This window comes from Glandiceps talaboti, chromosome 5, assembly GCF_964340395.1.
Source record: "Glandiceps talaboti chromosome 5, keGlaTala1.1, whole genome shotgun sequence".
In the NCBI taxonomy this organism is placed as follows: domain Eukaryota; kingdom Metazoa; phylum Hemichordata; class Enteropneusta; family Spengelidae; genus Glandiceps; species Glandiceps talaboti.
In genome coordinates this window covers 22,218,417-22,240,432 of record NC_135553.1, presented here as the reverse complement: position 1 = coordinate 22,240,432, position 22,016 = coordinate 22,218,417, and the positions used below count along the sequence as shown (strand labels likewise).

Here is a 22,016-nt window from a genome sequence, read left to right as displayed (position 1 = left end):
CAATATCTACACCAATTCATACTATACGTCAGGGTCCGCTTACTCTCAGCGACGTCGAACTTTACACAAGAACGACATTTCTTCGTACAGTTAAAGTGAAGAAGAGCCTCTTTTGACGAAACCACCAAGAAAACTTCTGGAATGAGCCGTGGACTGCCTCAACTCCCACCACTTGTAGAACAACCGACATGGCACTGTATTCCTCGCTATTTAAAGACTATGTTAATTAACAGTCAGTGAATACACCTGGTCATTAAAATAATGCATGACAAATAAGACAGGTGGTTTAAGAACCAACCAATAAAAACACTATGTCATCACAACACTGATTCGACATTTTTTCCATACCCTCATACACAATGTATACTACGGTTCACTGGAATCGTGTAATATTGAAATGTTTGGTTCACTAGGCAGACATGTACACACACACACACACACACACACACACACACACACACACACACACACACACACACACACACACACACACACACACACACAAATAAAAATATATACGTGTCAGAAACATTCTTTCTTGTTCCACGTGTATGGTGGGCAACAGAAGATACAATACTGTTAATTAATGCAATGGATAGTTCAGTTATACCTTCAAATTTTTTTTACCATGGGAGTAGTTTTTATTTCATGGAAGTAGTTTTTTTTTTTACCATGTCAGTAGTTTCTTTTATTTTAATGGGAATAGTTTTACTAAAATTTTAAAACTAAATTTGATAATATATTTTTATATCGCAAGACTACGACAGATAATTTGGTTTGAGAAACCACAGTAAAATCTGACCCGTCAATCGTAAGCTTGACCTTCCTACAGGGTCAACTGCAAGAAAAAAAATCAAATTCAAATTTGTCCATACATTGGTGATATATTGATAACCAACAGTATGAGACAGCTGACATATATTGCATCCTAAAAGAACCACAGGGAAACGCAGAGAACTCGAAGCTCACTTACACCAATTTTCTATATTCGGACACTGAGATAACGAATCAAGAATTGAAACTATAATATATCTTGTCGATTTCTCCTTTGAGTTGCTTTATCGACATCAATAAATTAAATATGCATTGTCTTTAAATACCCATTTCTTTCTCATTCAGTTTACTAAACCTAAAACCGTCACTTCAGTTAGTTCTAGAAAATGTTAAAAGAGGGTTAATGTTTCGACGAAGATGAGGGGGGGGGGAATAAATAAAAGTCACTCCACTGAACACTTTCAATGGATGTTGAACTCAATTCCAACTACTTATCAACATGACTTTGGATTTTCTCTCGATTCTGCAAAATCAACTGCTAATGATTTCACCCCCCCCCCCCCCGGTACTATCTTCAATATTCAAGAATCAATATTGTCTCTATATCATTATACCCAAAGTTCTGTACCTAAGGAATCGTCGTTGCGGGCGCCTTTTTAAATATCTGTGTACAGTGTACGTAGTAAATGATACTGTGAGGGTCCAAAAACTATGAATATTTTAGCCACATCACTTCTGCTCTAAAAACAGAGATATAATGTGGGAAATGACTAGAAGAAATGATTTATTCGACCAGATTAGATCAGAGATCTGTTGGTATGGTGAGATCTCAGTCTATATTTCCATTGAAAGTGTACAAATAACTTGTAACTTGTAAGTACTGTTTACAAACACACATATAATACAAACACGCTAAGACACACATACAATATAATACACACACACACACACACACACACACACACACACACACACACACACAAATGACATAAACAAACACGCATACGCACAGACACATGCGCGCGCGCAGAGACTAACACGCAGACACGTACAGTCACAAACATAAAAACCCAATCATAGAGACACGGTTGTCATTTCGTTTGGTTTAATAAATTAATTAATGCAGCGTTCATTGTGAAAATAACATATATACATAATTCAATTCATCAATATTTTCAATATACATGTATTGGATTGGTTTGACTTATTTTGGTTTACAATAAATGCTTTAAGACTTGGCTTCCACTGTAAGATACGTCGTGTTGATCGATGTGTGAGGCCGCCCCGTTACGGCGTACACTTCATCATGAGTTCAAATAACATAGGAAAGGTGACTGCTAATATCATAAATTATAAACAATGAAACTGTGTATGGTATACATCCCACCTAGAAATACATCTTTGCGATTGTTCCTCGAATTCAGTATCAAAGCTGCTATTTGATTACGTCATGTATTCGCTAGGTATTCACTTGAATCCCGGGTTCTCACACGAAGTGTTATTAATAAGTACAACCCTGAGTATTAGTTAGCACTATTCTTTTCTTTAGCATCAACTTTCCTCTATATCTCTATCAGACAACTGTCTTTATCGCCTGAATTATTGTCCCAAACAGACTTGGAACTGGGCGATACAGAGCAAAGTATAAACAAATAAAATCTCCGTTCTGTTCGGTATAGCTCCGAAAAAACATCTTCTTTATTGCGATGTCATATCTCATTAGTATCCCCTATATGTTTGATATTATTTCATGCTTATATCACCAGAGTAATAAGGTTAAAGTAGGTACATTTATAAGTCTGAATTTTTGGTATGTATTAGCGACCTACGCTTAAAATTGCACGACATGGGTGCTAATTGTAGTTTGGGTAAAATAGAGAAATAACCATTTATTTTGTCTGTGAATGACTGAAAACGTGGTAGTTCCTTGGTGAAGATGTCTGCAATTCCGACAAAGTAGTCAGACTCGATGGATATTTCAACCACTATCTACTGAAAAAGAGAATGTTTTCAAAATATTAACAGTTTGTTACGATTTGAAAAGAGGCGATGGGGGGGGGGGGGGTTGTCTGTAAGATACGTAGGGTGTCGCTTCGCGCCCTCACCGACGTGCTCCGAAAAGGGTTGGCCGATGTGTGAGGGTTCCACGTCACGGTGTGTGTACCTTACAGGCTTGGGGTTGTGGTTGGGGTGGGGGCTTCAAAGTGAAATAGATATTTTAAAGATTTTTAAAATCTATAGAATTAAATGATACCATACATCAAACAAGGTAAATTTTAAAAACTAAATCTTCTAGTTTTGTAAATGTCCTGAAACATAATACTTAAAGTTACCTCCAAGTTGACACACATTTCTTGTAATCGCCGTGTCTCTCTTCATGAGGCATAGGAAATTTGCCCAGATAAAGCCTGCAGCACCGAGATAGACAACTCGATATACGTGTGGTACTAGTAGGAAGTTTAACGTCTGTAAGCAAGGAAAAAATATTTGACGTATGTATTTATGATATCAACTCGCCATACCTTACAAATTGGTCATAAGTTAATTCTTATTGAGAAAATTGTGGTTTCCTGGCCGCAATAGCTATAACAATTCCATGTTATCTGTTCGATTTAGAAGATGGCAAATACAATTTGGATAGTCGATAAAATATACAATAAATGGCAACTTGGACAATTATTGACTCTTGAACTGGTTAAACTGTGCAGTCTTTGAATTTCATAATTTCAAAAAAATAGTATTTCATTTTTTCAGGAAGTTAATATTTTGTTACATATTTACTTTGTAATTCGCATCCAGCGTCCAATTTATGCAGCCAGTGTATTTTAGAGTGACAAATAACCAGCTGTCTTCAATTCTGTAATATATTTTGCTGACATAGCGATGCTCATTATAAAAGCTCTCTACAGTGTTATGCACAAGAAATCCCAACTTTTGTTGAGACCATGAAGATTTTTTTTGAATTCTTTTTTTTTTAATAGTTTTTTAAATGTTCGCATGTTGTCATCATCTCTAACAGTTTGTCAGATCACAAAGTTATGATTGTTGACATTTCTACTACACTGGCGCCAATAGGTTAAAATGGCAACTTAAAAGTGTCTGTGAACCTTTACAAATGTGTTCGTATTCGTTCCGGTTTCACATCCAATTTCTTAATAAGATACTGTAGTAACCTGGGAAGACAATCCATCCAAACATACCTGTGCCGGTATCCAGAACGTTAAACCGATAAGAAATGTTGGTATTGCCTTCTCCTTTGCTTCTGCGAATATATCACGTTTTCCTTCCAATAGCGACTGAACTGTTGATATGAATATAATATAATGACGTTGGAATATTTGATTATATTTGTATATTATATATACAGTATTTGTAAGAATAAATCCTATAACCCCCCCCCCCCTCCCCGGTACTCTAAACATATTCTAGTTCGTTCCCAACTATTGGTCCAGGAATTGTAGGTGAGGTGATTTTGTCTATAACGGTGTTCATACGAGGTAGTAGATAAGACCAAACTAAACTTAACTGACGATCCGAAGCATTTTATCTATTTTTCTGGCAGAATAACAAACAAACAAAACAATACCAATCCTGGCTATTTTTCAAAGGTATGTGTCATCTGAATTACGAAATGATATTTTTTGACTATCGCATTTTAAAACATCGATTTTTTAATTAAATCGTGCGACAGTTGGACTAAGATTTCAGCTCGATCTCTAGTCTGTAAAGTACGCGTGACGGGGCGCCCTCACACATCGGACAACCTCTCTCGCATATTTTATAGTCTACTGCATCTCTTACCTACGAAGAAAGTAAAGCACCAGACAGGAGACACCGTTACTTTTTCCAACAACACTTTCTTCATAGCAATCTTTACTGTATTTCCAGGCATAATTCGGTCCAGGACCTTGTACCAGCCATAATTACCAGGTCCGTAGACCACAAACCCCCATATCGCCATCCTTTGTACCTTCGCCATATCCCGTCTCTCGCCCAAAAACTTCTGTTGTACACATTCAGATATGGCATATGAAGCTCCGACGAAGACAGCATTACGAAAGAGATGACTTCTCGAAATGCGTTTTAAGAGCCGCATAGTTTTTTTTTTCAGGAGGGTGTATTTTATAAGTGTGGGTACACTCTTCCTGTACGTCTTGTTTACACTGTGTACACTCCGCGAGAGCCACTTCTCATATAATTCATATAACGATTGCACCATTAATTCATTCGTCATAAGACTACATCCCGTTTATAAATTAAGGGTGGGTTCGGGGATTGCATTAAATAGTTGCTTGTTCGCTGGCAGAACGTCACGTGACCTGAAGAAATGAGAGATATTAGAACATAAATGATAGCGAAATTGTACAAGATAAGTGATTAACGATGAACGATATAATATGCTGACAATACTAAGTCTTATAGACTTGAAAGTGATATATATACAGAGCTCCTGAGTTCTTTGTGAGAAGTTTGTTTTCCAAAGACTCACCTACGATTCAAACAGTCATTTCAAAATGTATATTTTAAACAGTAATTGACTGTTCAGATCTTAAAACATGTTGAATCCATCGTAAGACACTTTCCTAATTTCCTCTACGGTCGTTAAATTTTGAAGAGACTATAGCTTAGCTTATACAATACAACATGTAATGTAATTTGCCCTTGTGTCGTTCCACCTCACCGGCCACCTCTCAACCAGTTCGATACAGACTGACGTGGGAGGAGTTGACCGATACGTGAGTGCACCCCGTCACAGCTTTAACTAAGCTTTAATTAGAACGGATTTTATGGGAAAAAAACTGCTAGATATAATAACTCACTCATGAGGCCTAAAACCCTGTGTGGTTCCGTTTACGCTCAATTTTAGAATAGGTGGTGTAGGTAGAATTTTCATATGTGAGTGTCTAGTTCAGGTACTAGTAGTTATGTTTGTCGTTGTTTTCCATATGGTCTCTGTGTTAATGGTTTCTTCCTATCAGATGTACAACCATTACAGATTGGAAGAACAGTTTTATATTGTCTTTTTAAGTTGATGTCAGATTCCACAACCACTATTTCTCGCGAGACTTCACTTTTTTTTCTCGATTACGTAAAAAAAGTAATTGGTCGGCAGTGAAAAACTAGGTGGGGTCGGAACCGGAACCAAACAATTTTTTAGGCCTAACATCGCACATCTTGTAGTATTGAATTATTGGTATTTTAACAATTTTCAGTGAATAAATAGGTGATTATCTGATTGACAAAAGAATACTCAAGTTACAACTTGCATAGCTTTAAAATGGACCCATTTGAGTTATTATTTGCAGTAATTCAGTACAATATACCAACGGTTTCGCGATGCAAAATATGTCATACTTGCCTAGACTTGCATTGTCAGCTATCTATAAATAAATGGGCATTGTATGCGATGAACAGGAGTCTCATCATGACATGTAAACTGAAATGTGCCCATTCAGATAAAAGTGTGAATTATCCATTATATATTCAAGAATTTAATCTTTCACTTGGGTTCCATATATGCGCGCTAGCCATTCAATCAACAGAAAAATACCAGACCCTTTCAAAAAATTTATAATTTAATGCTTATTATTCATATATTCATATTGTCAGAAATAGTGATAAAGCATGGAACAATGCCATCGTTTGAAAAGGACAGTTGGCAAGGCGGTTGAAATTAAAGCAAGAGAAAGAATTATCACGTTGCTTTGACGCTTGTATTATAGAACTAGACAAGGTCACAAATTGATTACTGATACGGACAAGACATACGAGACATAGCAACGTTTCCCCAACGAGACAACCATACAATTATATATGTATGTATTACTACTATTATCAGGACTCTGGCAATACCGTAAATTGTATTCCCGGTCTAGCAAAGTATAAGGATATGTAATTTAACATAAACAGTAACAAATAATTTAAACTAAAAATTACAACTTTTACAATTCGACCCTTTCTACGTTACATACTAGAGAAGAGAAGAGAAGAGAAGAGAAGAGAAGAGAAGAGAAGAGAAGAGAAGAGAAGAGAAGAGAAGAGAAGAGAACAGAACAGAACAGAACAGAACAGAACAGAACAGAACAGAACAGAACAGAACAGAACAGAACAGAACAGAACAGAACAGAACAGAAGAGGACAGAACAGAACTGAACTGAATAGAACAGAATAGAACAGAATAGAATAGAATAGAATAGAATAGAATAGAATAGAATAGAATAGAATAGAATAGAATAGAATAGAATAGAATAGAATAGAATAGAATAGAATAGACTATTGCATCCGTTAAGAAAACTACATTTCTACATTGGATTTTCTACAATAAGTTTTTGGTGCTAAAACAAACTAGTAAATATATCAACTAGAGTAATAATAGTTAACAAATATATATATAACTATATGTTGTTTAACACCGAGATATTCTGAATGAAGATTTTTAAAAGTTTGGCTCCAGTTGTTATTACCGCTGCCGATTAGTCAAAACTATGCAGTAGAATCGGATGTTTATCTTGTATTATATGATTTATGGTGTATTGTCTTCGAGTGTCGCATGATCTATGTTGGCTTCAGCCATCAGATAGAATATCTCCATTACATGTAACCCACATATCATCAGCTGTTCACGTACGTCAGATTGACCACGTGTTAGTTATCATTGTTGGTGCGTTTTAAGTGACCTCAGACAACTAGTAGTGGTCTGAGGTTTTACCAGTGAAACAAACGTCATTTACATGTGACATTTTCATTACCCATCGTACATTCCAACCCAGCTATACAACCAGTGCCCAAATCGGAGCTTGACCAGTTTGAATAATTCATTGCACACCTCGTCATATATGTACAACTATTAACTCGTTCACCTAGAACAACATCGACATATTTACATGAACGATACATCTCGTCTCCACAGTAATGAAGACGAGATGTTGTTAGTTGGAAATAATCTAGTCTCTAACAGTGCATCGGAATCAAAGGATCGGAGACAGTATTGCACCATAGACCCTACGTGTGCGGTCTATGACTGCACAATACTCGCATCTAAGACATGATACTAGACCTCTGTGATTTCTTCCGATACGTACGATAAGTTTAGCTTGTATCGGAAGAAAGTCCGAAAGTCTAGCAGCTATAGAGTAACAGTACTCAAGCATTGATAACCCCACCACACCCCCACCCCCACCCCCGGGTTGACAACACACATGTCCGTGTATGGTCAAGGGGTGAACTTGCTGTAACATGCAGGCTGTTATATAATACCACGGATATATGTTATCAAACATACACGTACGCCGTGCTACACGCCCGGCTACACGTGATTTGTATAAAATAGCCAAACTCACCTACTCTGTCTTCCGCTCTAGCCAGAGCCACCTATCTAAAGAATATTGGCACTATTAATGAAGTTCGGTCCTTAGCACTGAGTTACAGTAGACTCGCACAGGCACTGCATTTTGAACTGATAATACGACGATTGACATACCACACCACTGATGCGCATGCGTATCTGTACTAAAGCGGAGGTATTGTTTGTAGTAATTGTACCCACAGGAAGAACAACTGAGTTACTCCCTTTAAAAATCCTTTGTTTTAGACCGAGTTAATCCCTATATATCCATTGTGTGAAATCCCTCTGATCTTAGGTTGAATGTTGTTGCGCCGGCAGTGGGCGATGTATGTATGTATGTATGTATGTATGTATGTATGTATGTATGTATGTATGTGTGTGTGTGTGTGTGTGTGTGTGTGTGATAGCCTAACAGACTTTATCATGTTGATCTTTTGCTCAAACATTCTATCAAAAAATTCTTTCATATCACCTCAGACATAAATAATGAAAAATGAAATAACTTATTTGTTTTATCATTAAGTGAGAAAGCGCCAACGCGTAATACATGTATAATGTCTCGAGCAAGACAGAGGAGCAAGTCTCGTCTTTGGGACAGCGATCGAAATAAACGAATGTCGGTAATTTACGAAACATGGCCGTTTGCGGCGCCCTGCGACCTTGACCCTTGCACTGCAAATAGATATATCTCGTACGCTTCTGCTTGACACTAGGTAGTATTTATAGTCGTAGCAAATATGTAGAGTTGATACCGTTCTTTACCAAGTTTAAGACACATCAACACAATGAACAATATACACAGAATCGCACGAAGTAGTCTATTTCGCAATTCAGTGTTTGTTGGCGTCAGCTTTGCGGCCACGGAATATATCCAGCAGTCATTCATGTCCGATGACTATGATGTTCCAAAAATCAAGAGATTGACATTCTGGGGACTTTGTTTTAGTGGACCAATGTCGTACGGATTTTACAGGGCCGTAGACCATTTATTTCCAGGAACAAAAGCCTTAACAATCGCTAAAAAATTAGCCATCGAAATAGGAATAGGATTCCCGATATATTTGACTGGATTTTACACAGGTAATGTATAAGCTTACGTAATCAGTGACGTCGGTATATGTACAACCACCGGAACACTTGTGATGCGCATATGCGGCCCTCCATGCCAACGTCTACGGTATACTATGGATATTCAAATTAGCGTATTAACGATTAAGCTTGGACTCTGTTGATTAAGATCATTGTATATATGTTAATTCAGAAATGGTTGAAATTCAATTGAAATTTCGAATGTTGTTGAGGCCATACATGCGATTAGTCATGTACAAAATGCTAGCAGTAGACCTTCAACATCGCCATACGGTAAACGCGTATTTTACTTCCGCATTTACCGGTCGGCAAGTTGTTGTTGTCGACACCGAGCTCGGGAGTCGTTAGTTATCTGTCTCTGGGCCGTTCTAAACATTTTAGCGTGCCGTTTGCTCCTCTTCAAAGTTATTATAGGGGAGCAAACAAGGTAGAATTGAGACGAGGAATTCCCGATTTTGATATAGTGGGTGATATAGTGGGTGGGGGGGACACATGGAATTGTGGGTGAGGGACTGGGAGTGCTGATATACTATATGTATAGGTCATGCACATTGTGTACGTCAAAATGTTGGTATAGTGGAAAGCACAAACGTTTTCCTGGTGGAGAGTGGGTAAATCATTCACATTATTGGGTGGGCAGTTCGCCATTGACAGTGGCTTGGCGGGCAAGTTAAAACCAAGTGGGATGGAGGGAGCCTCAGGGTAGTTATCATTCGCCACCAGTGGGAGGGCACAAAAGAATGATGAGCTAAAAACCCCTCACCACAATTCTTTTTGGAGGGGGGGGGTTATATTTGAAAGCAAAAATTAATGAAAACCACAAATCTGCCCTGTGGTTGTGTAACAAATAAGAGGGGGGCCCGGGTGACCTCTAATGTTAACGTAACCCTCCTCCAATGTTACTCTCTCTCCCTCTCTCTCTCTCTCTCCACTCCGTACACGAATCGACTTGGACTTGAAAGGTAGCTCAGACTACACACAATGTTCATGGTTAACCTGGATCATTTAGAAGTAGCCACGGAGCAGATCGAAGCTCCTAGTCTAGGCCTAGCTGTTGCCTTCAGCTCGCTCACTTCTAAAGAATGTATCCATAATTTTATTAGCTCCGCTGTCAGCGAAAGCTGAAAGCGTAGCTTTAGGTATAGGTGGGTATTGAGGTATAGAGAGTAGAGTGAATCATAGGTGTCCGTCAAACTTTTATATTTTCATTATTTTCTCCGGAAGTGACAGTCAGTATTCTTAGGTATTTGGTGTGCATGTTCCCTGGGGGGAGGCTATTCAGATTTGTTCATGCCAAGTTGATCTGTGCCATTTTCAATTTTTTATGATTTTTTTTCATAAAATGTCATTTTCATCAACTCCTTGAAAACCTCTTATTAGATTGCTTTGATATCTGGCGTGTTGATGCGCAGGGGGTAGCTTACTCAGATTTGTTAATTTCAAGTCAGCACATCCTCATTTTTATTTTTTATGATTTTTTTTTTGTAATTTGAAAAAAAAATGAATATGTTAATGAGCATAATGACCGACGCCATATTGGAAATCAGTCGACGAGACTTTAAGTAAACTGCCACTTTTCAAAAGACACTATTGACGTCAAACAAGCAATGTAATATGTGCTAAAGTCATAATTCTACGCATTGGGCGCCCAAATGACAAGCGTTTGTTCGAAACAGGGTTGTAAACTTCAAATCCAATTCTGCACCCTTCTACATAATCAGCCAGTCCGCAACATCCTCATTTGCATACTCTATCCTGATTCGACCAGAAGCTGAAGGTGACCTCATTCGACCGAGCGATTTTCCACAGCAAGTATGTTGAGTATCAACACAGGACGTTCTTGGTACTCAGTAAAATCACAATTCAGACCCACTATAAAAGTGTGATGTTTTCAGATAACATGTAACTTGTGGTTAATTCTATATTGTCGTGCAATTTGGAATGACAGTGAACCAGAATTCAGACAACTTGCGTAAGGAAGGGCATGCCAGGCATGCGGTTGAAGTTATGGCCGACAGTTCACATGTAAAGTTAAACGACATGAACGTGTCTTGCCTTTCCAAAATGCAAATATTTGGCAAGTAAAAATAATTAAAATAATTACAACTTTAATTTGGCTTCAGACTTTGCATTATGTTTTGCGTATCTTTCCCCGTTTTACATGTAAATCCGAAAAGGTTCTCTCTCATCATGTCATCAGTGTCAGTGATCATACCGCGCGGGGTAGTCCTCGGGTGCACGAGTCTGTATTACCATGGAAAGTGGGTTATACTTCCATGGTATTACTGACTTGACTCTAAACACCGGAGGGGAGGGACAATTGTCAGAATCGAGTCCCGAATTCCTCCGTATGCAAGCAGGACTACGCGCGGGGCTGCTTTGAGTACGAGCGAAGTGAGGCATGTTGAGGTATTTTGTTGAGAATTATAAATATTGCGAAATGTCAAGTACAAGGTTTAAATACAATGGAATGATGAAAAAATGGCAGAGTCTGCTGACAGGCGCCGGTCACAAGAAACACTGTGAATTAAAATATCAGACGATGTACATGTATGTATTAATCGCCGACAATCCACCCGTATGCACGAGGGACTAACCCGGAAGCAAGTCGTTGTCAGCCATACGTTACAGTGGTAACATCGTCCGAGAAATCGCTGCGTTCAGAGTGTCATTATTCACAGAATTGTTGTTTTCTAGTGAAAACCCGTCTTGAATTGTACAACTCTAACAAATGAAGACATGTCAAGTTATATTTTGAAAGTTGTATCGCTAGTTTGAGACGATTTTCTCACGTACTATAGTACTATCGAGGCTTACTTGGAAGTAGTAGGACCTTACTCCAGTTCATCGGGAAGTTTAGCCAGTCCGATAATTCTTTATGGTTTAGTTTACAACACTTTTGATCACGCAGATTTTGTTGTTGTGATGAAAAGAAATAAAAAAAAAGATCATTTCAACCATTTCGTTGTGTTTTCTTTGTGAAAGGTAACCGAACATGAACGAGTGTTACCACTGTAACGTATGGCTGAGAATGACTCTCTTCCGGGTACTTGAGATTGTCGCCGTACGGAAACTAAGATGGCGATTAATACATTTCTTCCCTATATATATCTACCACAACTAGTACAAGTTGAATGTTGTTGACTTTGTAAATTTGTTAGAAAATTGAAATTCAAATTGCCTCAAAATTATTTTAGATCCCTAGTTTATTTCATTCATCATTAAAATTTTCCAGGGTTACAGCTGTAAGACACTGGAATTATTTATAGCCAACCTCAAAATCCTCAAAATTTTGTGCAATTTTTCATAACAGTAGATTTTTGTTATAAAATGGTGACTATGGTATAAAAGTACAATACATTACCAACTTCTGTGTAAAATGTGTTTTATAGTGAGACATCATATGAAACCACTAACCACTTTATTGCATCGCTAAAACAAAACTGCATAGTGAAGAGCTGAAGACCTGAACCACTTCTACATGTCACCAAAATAAAAAATTAAATTAAAAAAAAAACAGCGGAGCTATTCTGACCGATAGGTCGCTTGTTTCAAAATTAAATTCTTCTAAACACAAAATATACAATACTCAAATGATTGGGTGATAAAATAATCAGCACCATAAATGACTAAAACGGAAGTGTTGCCGTCGCCTTTAATAATTCAATGCAAATGATATTGACAAATATAAAAACTAGCTAAACAATGTGATCACGTCATTGTTCTTCCAACTGTCTGTAATCAGTCATTATTTGACATCGACGATCTTTTAATAACTTTCAGTGTTGTCATCTCTGAAGAATACCATTCGCGAAATGCAAACATTTGTTCTATGTATTAATTCATGACAGCTGAGAGTTCACGGTGACCTCGCAAAACATTAAAACTTAGCGAATATCAGAAAGTTGGTATTCTGTCATCCGTAAGAGTTGCACCTGTTGACAGCACGCAAAATTGAGGCTGGCACCAGTTCCTTGGGAGAATCTCATAATCTTCAAATGTTTTGCATTTGATTTTCACTTAAAGAATTTTGTGAAGGAAAATTGTGATGAACTTTGTTTTAGGCTCCCAAGGGGTTTATTGTCACACAAGTTCACCCGACTGTTTGCTCAGGTCGTTTTCTTACACAAAAGAACACAACTATGTTATTTTTTTTTATTCCAATTAAGAGTGAAAACAGCCCAGAGACCTGAGCAAACACCACCACTAGTATTTACTAGTACGTGTGATATGGTTTTAGTTGTAGAGTCGTAACAGTTGTGGAAACAACAAAAATGTCTTTCTAGTCTCATTGTACATGGATATTGTAAATACACTGAAATACATAATGAAACTCAAAATATCAACCTATCGGAATACAAAAATAACAAGACAGTAGAGTAAATACCAACTGGTAAAGTTCAGTCCCAGTATATTTTAATTTATGGAAGTAAAAGACAAACAATAAAATAAGTCTTCTCGTGTACTACATCCTATGTTTGATCAGGATGGAATTACATTTGTATAATTTGGAATAATTACACCAGGCAAGAGAAGTTAGATTACACATCATTGAAGAGAAATCAATTTTTTTTATCGATTTTATATTTTGCTACAGTGCAATCAATATTGGAAGGAAAATCAGACATATTTGCAGACTGGAAAGAAAAATTTGTTCCAACTTACATCGCTGGATCAGCCGTATCAGTGCCGATAGAAGTGTGTAGTGTATTACGTCATAAGTCACGTGTGTTGTATTCTGAATTTCACCATGACAACAGCCAACGTGAATGGGTTGTTGAAATAACTACAGAAAACAAAAACGAGCATTCCAATTACGATTTGTGTCGTACACAATATATTGACAGATTAAAACACAGCTTATGTCAAAACTGTTGAAGTTTTAATCTTGGTTTTAATCTCGGATTCGTCAAATCCTTTCCATGTATGGGATTGTAGTGGTCTAACTCTTAATGCACGCATGCGTGCGTGCATGCGCGCGCGTGCGTGTGTGTATGTGTGCGGATAGATGGATGGATATAGATTGTATGTATGTGTGTGTGTGTGTGTGTGTGTGTGTGTTTGTGTGTGTGTTTGTGTGTGTTAATGCTCACAGTCATATTCTGGTGTTGTATAAGTTATTCCGAACACATTAGTATAATACCTCAACAACTTTTCAATGCTGAATTAAACTAACCAGTGAATACCATCAACATTTCTTGCGTGGAATGTATAACTATGTCTCTGTCAACCTCGCCTTGCAGGGACTAAACTTCCTACTAATACCCCCAGCATACAGAGTGGTGTATATGGGAACTATGAACATCGTATGGGTAAACATGTTATGTTTTATCAACAGAATGGTAAGTATTGCAAACCGTACTACAGTTCTGATTTGTTGGCTGTCCAATGTATCTATGTATGTCATTTGTTAGCTCACATGTTTGTTTTTTGTGTGTACTGTATTTTGATGTTTTTATCAATTTATTTTATCATTTTTTCTTTGCAGTCGTTTCGTGAAAAGGAGTGACGTTGCAGTCCCGACTAGAGCCAGCTCTTCTTAGTGCATCTCTCTCTCTCTCTCTCTCTCTCTCTCTCTCTCTCTCTCTCTCTCTCTCTCTCTCTCTCTCTCTCTCTCTCTCTCTCTCTCTCGCTCTCTCTCTCTCCTAGTTTAGCACTGAAGTACATCTTTTTTGCATAGTCTTTCTTCAGTATTGTTTTGACTTTTTGAAATTAGAGAAAAGTGTATCTCATTTTCCTTGTACTTTTAAGATACTGTTATCGAACCATGGCTCGGATTTTTATCGCAGCATACGTAGTGAGGCTAATTAAATATATATGTTAAAACAAAAGAGTCAAATAAGTTTATATGTTGAAGTTTCTATATTTTTGATTGACACTGGAGAGAGTGATAGTTAGAGACAGCCACGTCCGATCTCAGCGCTATGATCTATGTATAGAAATAAAGTCATATTTTTATGCGCAATATTCCTTCTACAAGTTGCTTCAATACTTCTGACAAAGTCCAATACAGTACATTTTACTATTTGATCTAAAGTCCTGGCGAATAACGACTTGAAAAGATTTCCAAGCAGAATCGACATCCTCACATTCATCGAATATCAACAACACTAAACCAATTTGCTTCTCGCAGTTTTTCATGAAAATCCTCCCCGGAGTAAGTCTTCAGTGACCTTATATACAACAGTTTTACATTGTTATGCTGATTAATTGTTTGACTAGTAATCTTTCTAGTTCAGTAGATCATGCAGTGGTCACTAATCGCAATATCGATCACAACACATTTTATCAGAATCAGAGATTAAGATCAGATCGATTGTAGACTTACTTCTATCTGTTTGTTTGTTTGTTTGTCTGTTTGTTTGTTTGTTTGTTTGTTTGTTTGTTTTTTTATCATTTTATTGGATCTAGGTGGGAAATAGGGAAGGAATGTGTCAATACAATGAATCGATTCGAAAACTTCATGCCACGTTGTTTGTGGTAGACCGTACTGTTGATATATTATTCTCGGTGGGAAATAGGAAGGTGTCTGACTGTATGTTTTAATCCATCTGTCAATAATACCATTTCGTCAAACTATGTTTTGGTATTTTAATGAAGCTCAGTTCCGAGGGTGGAGTCACAGTGTGGTATTAAATGTTATGCTGTGTGAGGTCATTACATATTACACATGTATCAAATTGAATGTACTATAAACCTATCATTTACTCATTTATAGCGGATAACAATATTTCCAACAATGTGTCTATATATAGCTATTTCAAGTGTCGTGACTGCCGTCTACAATTAGGCGTAAAAAAATTGAGTGGTTCCGATTACATTCAATTTTTAAAAAGGTGGGGTAGGTAGATATTTTATTTTTATTTCATGATATATTTTGTTCATGTGTGAGTGTCAAGTTCAGGTTTTTGCCATTGTTTTCCAAGTGGTCTCTGTATTGTTTATTTCTTCCTATCAGATGTACAGCCATTACAGATTGGATGAATAGTTTTATATTGTCTTTTTAAGTTGATGTCAGTTTCCGCACCCACTATTTCTTGCGAGACTTCACGATTTTCGCAATTTTACTATTATTTTTCTTGAATCGTAAAAATAAAAGTTTAGAGTCGGCGTGAAAAACTAGTTTGGGTCAGGTAACCGGAACCAAACAACTTATTTGTTTTATTTGGCCTTATGGCTATACACGCCATGTTGTTGACAGGTGATGTAGATTGCTCGCATATCGCAGTAGTGAGGCTAATTAAATATGTATGTTAAAGCAAAAGAGTCAAATAAGTTTCTATATTTTTGATTGACAGTGGAGAGAGTGATAGCCAGAGACAGAGCCACGTCCGATCTCAGCGCTATGATCTATGTACAGAAATAAAGTCATATTTTTATGCACAATATTCCTTCTACAAGTTGCTTCAATACTTCTGACAAAGTCCAATACAGTACATTTTACTATTTGACAGTACACTTGTGTAGGTGACACGGTGTACACATTGGAAACACCTTTTCACCTGTTATGCATTGGTATGGATTGCGTGTCTTGCTAGTGTAGGTATTGAATGTTTAATCGTAAGCGTGACGATGTTGCATCTGCCTATTTTTCTCGGCTTCTTGTTAGTACTATTTTAAAGTACTACCTAGCTGCAGCGTTTGATGTGATTTTGAGGGCTTCTTTCGTCTGTTTTTGTGCCTTTTTTCGTTCCGACGTTTAACCCGAATCAAACGCTACAATTCCTCTAACGCAAACGCAAATAGACGGAACCGATTCAGATCTGAATCGCAAAGTTGGGCGGCTTTTTCTGCTAAATTACGCCTTACCTAGCAAAATATCGGACATTTCCTGACGCCAACATTAATAACGGAGCCTTCAAGACCCAAGAAGTGTTCAGAGGTACCCCAGTTCCGTCAAAATCGGCAAATGTAGCAACGCATGCAGCATTTTGAAACGGGTAGTACGCTGACACCTCGCTCACGTTTTCAACGTGGTCTCGTCTATTTCCCACGGCGATCACTCGGAGCAAAACAAACGACACAAAACGATGGCAATGAGGGGTAAATAAAGACATTGATAGGCATCTGGCTACTTTCACCTCGACCGGACAATGTAGTATGTATTACGTTCAACATACTCCAAGTTCACAAACGATTGGAAAAACAAGAAAAACGGCGAAAAGTGTATTCATTACAACCTACAAATGAAGTTAGGCTGGGGTCAGAATTTATGGGCGGGGAGGGGGGGGCGGAGGAGAAATTGTTTTGTTCAACATTTTTTTCGTACCCCCTCCCCATCACGCTCTGAAAAAAAATCATGCCGCCCCCCCCCCCCTTTCCCGGCTGCACATATGCAGAAACAGCACCCCTTATGATAGCTAGTGGGGAAGGTCTCCCTCTCACAGTAAGCACATAAAGACATGTAGGAGGCCATTTAGTGGCATAAAATTTCAAACCATACACACTATCGGAAGCCATAGAGTACTTGAAAAGTGTCTTCCGTACTCAAATTTTACTTTCAATGCATTAATTTATTTATTTATTATACAACTGTATTGCTATATTACCTACACGTTAACTTATACAGAGATATTTTGGCAGGCACACACATTGGCTTGGCTATTGACTACCCTCATATTAGGTAAATCGAGGGGAAAGTTTTGCAAAGTGTAAGGTAAACGACTGCTCCTGGGGTTTGAATGTTGCAAAAAAATCTCCAAGGAGAGAGAGAGAGAGAGAGAGAGAGAGAGAGAGAGAGAGAGAGAGAGAGAGAGAGAGAGAGAGAGAGAGAGAGAGAGAGAGAGAGAGAGAGAGAGAGAGAGAGAGAGAGAGAGAGAGAGAGAGAGAGTGAGTTAACTGAGCATTGTGAATGTTAGCTTTATTTCCTGCTTTTCATCGTCAGGCTTTTTTTCTCTTTAAGTATTAATTTTATTCCTGAATTTGAAAGGTTTCATCCATAACAATACATAATTTCATTTACATAAAAGACAAACAAACAGGCGTGAAGGAAGTTGTTGCCTCATCACACGACAAGTTATTTTAGTCTACCAATAGCTGCAAAGCAAAGGATAATCAATAACGAACTATTCAGGCAAAACACGTTGTGACCATCAACGCTGCATATGACTACAGTTACGTGATGTACTATTGTGAACAACAATGTTTGCGTCGTACGTATTGTAAAAGAACAGATTGTTTGCTTGATAATACTTTTTTTTTTTCAGTACCTGGTTTTCTTGTACCTTGTTACACTCACCAATACTATCAGGTGTAATTTCGACGACACATGCATTGTTGACCGTTAAAGCCAAAGTTACGACTCTACTGCTTACCAACGGGAACACGTGTTGAAAAACCAAATCTCTAGAATGGAAGAAATTTTCCAGGATGCTTTGATGAACGATCGCCATGACACTATCACAGTTCTGTTAGACGATGGGTTCCATCCCGATCTACCTTTCGAGACGATATCTAACAAGGTAAAATCTGTCGGGGAAAGACTAGGATATCAGGCTGATTCCCATATTTCGTTTTATAAAGGCAGACAAAGAGCTAGACCATTTGGCATTGAATTAGTGGCGATAAATCCCCGGCTATCACCTCTACAAGTGGCTGCGATGTGTAGTTTACATAACCCGTGGGTCAAGTGTCTCGAAGTCCTTCTCAATATGGGCGCAAAGTTGGCAGGAATGGAAAGTGATTATACTAGTAACCGAGTCGATGCTAGATCACCGTTGTTTTACGCGTGTCTCACAGGTAATATCAGAGCTGTCAATTTGTTACTTGAACACGGTGCCGTGGTTGAAGATCAACTACTCTTTGAAATCGTCCATCAAAACTACCAGAGTCAGCAGACAGATTGCGCCCATTTGCGAAGGTACATTAGAATACTAGAGTTGCTCCTGAAGAGAGGGGCTAACGTGAACACCGTCAACATATCGACAAATAGTGATTCCGAATCAGTTTTACATTTTGCTCTCAAATATCACCACAGCGATATTGAGCTGATCGAACTTTTGATCAAACATGGCGCCGATGTCAATGCTACAAACAAATATGGCGAGCCTCCACTGTTCTTTGCCGATGGGTCATCTGTCCACATTCTTAGACGACATGGGGCAGACGTAAAGCTTGTAAATCACAGCAACAAAACCCTCCTTCATTTCCTATTTATGCCTTCGTATTCTATTCGTTACAAATTCATGCATACAAATCGTAGTCGTGAACTTATCGGTCATTTCATTAAAATCACAGATGACTTCAACACACAAGATATAAATAACAACACTGTATTAGACATCGCCTTCAAATACGGCAATCGAAAGTACATGGATGGTGAAGCAAAGGGCCTGGTCCACATCTCGGACTATTTAAGAAGAATTGTCCTCAAAGGAGGGCGTTTGAACAAAACGAGCACCGCTGACATAACGCGAATACTACAGAAATGGTCATTCGAAGTGAATATAATTGGAATACTAGTAAACAGTCTTCCAAACTGGAACTACACGTTGACGGAACAAATTAATCTTAATAAGGATTACGCCGAGTTCTATGATGAACTGTCAAAGTTGAACCAACAGCCTCGTTCGCTACAACATCACTGTCGTTCGTCTCTGAGAGTGTTTCTACAACATAGATATGTGAAATTCGTCGAAACGGCCATACTCCCAACAAGGTTACGAGATTATTTGCTCTTCAAAGATGTTTGTGACTTTCTTTGACAATCCTCTTCATCTGTTACCATAGTAACCATTCGTTAACTAAGTATTCATCCCAGTATTCATCTGTCTGGACGGTGTGGTGTCAAATCTGTACAAAAAAAATCCCACTTCCTCTTGTGGTTGCAGATTTCATTAATTACAAGATATTTTGCAAAAAACTGCAAATAACTTTTGCGTTCACAAGAACAACAAAATATATATTGCTTGAAAAATTCCAGATTGAGACAAAACCTATTTTGTCATCGGTTTCAACAATATCAAAGTGGAAAACAAACAACAGTGTGTACTTGAAGGATTTGAGTCCAAAATTTGAAATAACTTTTAAACTGTGAATGTTCTCCGGGAATTTTCTTTTCAAATTAAACCCGGCCCATTTCTATCTAAACGAAAAGGACTAATAACGGATGACTAAATTAACATTTTGAACAAGACTGATCTTGAAGTTATGAAGATCGTGTTGTAATGTTATATAATACATGCTTTTTGAAAACTTTCATTTGTTCTGAGCATTTTTGTTCATTTTCCTACCGCGTTCATTGTTTGTTATTTATTTGTTAGCCATGACAAAGCACACCACCAATTAATTCACCATCATCATCAAATTATACACAGCATCTATTTCTTGATTTCACTACAAAGTACAATTAAGATAATCTGGTAAAATCATCGTATGGGAAACGTGCTTTCTCCAATGCTGCAGCATTCGCAGTTTTATGGAACGGTCTTGGCATCAGACAGTGTGATGAACTATCGTGTTTTTAAAACTAAAGTTAAGAATGCATTTTTATCATAATTGACTTTTACTGTAAGTGTAACTTTTATGATTTTTGATTTTTATTACAGACGACTCTTTGTAGTGACTTTTTACCAGTGATCGTGTTTAGTGACCTCTACTACATTGGACACTATCTTTTATTGTCAGAAGCCTTTGTGTCTCTTTTAGTGTGTTTTCCACTAGTAGTTTTTATCACTTAAAGATATATGGTGTTTTGCAACTGCTATTATTATTATTTATTATTAGTATTAGTGTTATGTCATAATCTCAGTACCAGTACACCAGTTCATTCCAAAGACGAAGTACAGCACATAATATTCCACGGCCATACCAGGGCATTGATTTGCACTTGCGTTCATGCAATACACATTTTAGTAGTCTAGATTACCCGAGTCAGTTACGGATAGGTCGTGAAAGTCAATTCGTAGATTTGTACAACTGTACATGTTTTTTTATTGTACGGAACAAAACGATGTATTACCATAAAGAAGTATGACGATGCCAATTAAGTGAAGAATTAGTCAACGACGTATACTAATGATAATAATTACATTTATTGAAATGCGTCTGTTGTTTTGCTAATAGTATTAAAGCATTCATTGAAGACAGTAAAGAAGTGCGTCATTATTTGAGTGTATACGTATAGTGTGATGTTACAGTTTAAGTCTCTTTTGGGAAGGAAAGTCCCGGAGAAAAAAATATCATCGTTATCGTTGTTCCAAAGATCCTTGTAGACTGTTAATTTCCCTTTGTGCTATCCGAGGCGAATTTGTAAGTGATTATCCACACCCCCACCCCCACCAACACCCACTCACAATATACATATAGAGAGACACACACAGACACAGACGGCCAGTCATACATACATACATACATACATACATACATACATACATACATACATACATACATACATACATACATACATACATACATACATACATACATACATACATACATACATACATACATACATACATACATTCATGCATGCATGCATGCATGCATGCATGCATGCATGCATGCATACACACACACACACACACATACATACATACATACATACATACATACATACATACATACATACATACATACATACCCCCCCCCCCCCCCACACACACACACACACACTTCTAACGAGGTGCTTGTAATCTGTGTTTTAAAGCAGTTTTGATATCCTGGTTGAGGAAAGTAGCGAACAGCGAACATGCCAAACGTGTACCATCAGCCATGAAACGATATCTGGACAGTTAACTGGCTTCAGCCTCTTACTACAACACACAGTGGACTTGGTGACTTCTATCTCTTGTAATAAACAGATTTATTC

At 37.7% G+C, this 22,016-nt stretch overlaps 2 protein-coding genes across 2 annotated transcripts; one reads left to right on the top strand and one right to left on the bottom strand.

The window, feature by feature from the left end:
- Positions 1 to 3,066: 3,066 nt before the first annotated feature.
- On the bottom strand, positions 3,067 to 4,870 carry LOC144435501 (mpv17-like protein). The gene is made up of 3 exons (XM_078124093.1): positions 4,576 to 4,870; positions 3,975 to 4,075; positions 3,067 to 3,240 (listed from the first exon to the last, which is right to left on the bottom strand). Exons 1-3 carry the CDS (start codon positions 4,868 to 4,870, stop codon positions 3,067 to 3,069), a joined length of 570 nt encoding a protein of 189 aa, XP_077980219.1.
- A 3,947-nt stretch (positions 4,871 to 8,817) lies between these two features.
- On the top strand, positions 8,818 to 14,717 carry LOC144435500 (mpv17-like protein). The gene is made up of 4 exons (XM_078124092.1): positions 8,818 to 9,199; positions 13,806 to 13,906; positions 14,452 to 14,550; positions 14,697 to 14,717. Exons 1-4 carry the CDS (start codon positions 8,905 to 8,907, stop codon positions 14,715 to 14,717), a joined length of 516 nt encoding a protein of 171 aa, XP_077980218.1. The 5' UTR covers positions 8,818 to 8,904.
- Positions 14,718 to 22,016: the final 7,299 nt, after the last annotated feature.

Coding starts and splice junctions, on each gene's coding strand:
- LOC144435501 (XM_078124093.1), bottom strand. CDS start 4,870: ATGCGGCTCTTAAAACGCATTTCGAGAAGTCATCTCTTTCGTAATGCT. Junction 4,076..4,575: donor GTGCTTTACTTTCTTCGTAG/GTAAGAGATGCA, acceptor TCATATCAACAG/TTCAGTCGCTATTGGAAGGA. Junction 3,241..3,974: donor CGTTCTGGATACCGGCACAG/GTATGTTTGGAT, acceptor CCTTGCTTACAG/ACGTTAAACTTCCTACTAGT.
- LOC144435500 (XM_078124092.1), top strand. CDS start 8,905: ATGAACAATATACACAGAATCGCACGAAGTAGTCTATTTCGCAATTCA. Junction 13,907..14,451: donor CCGTATCAGTGCCGATAGAA/GTGTGTAGTGTA, acceptor CTCGCCTTGCAG/GGACTAAACTTCCTACTAAT. Junction 14,551..14,696: donor TATGTTTTATCAACAGAATG/GTAAGTATTGCA, acceptor TTTTCTTTGCAG/TCGTTTCGTGAAAAGGAGTG.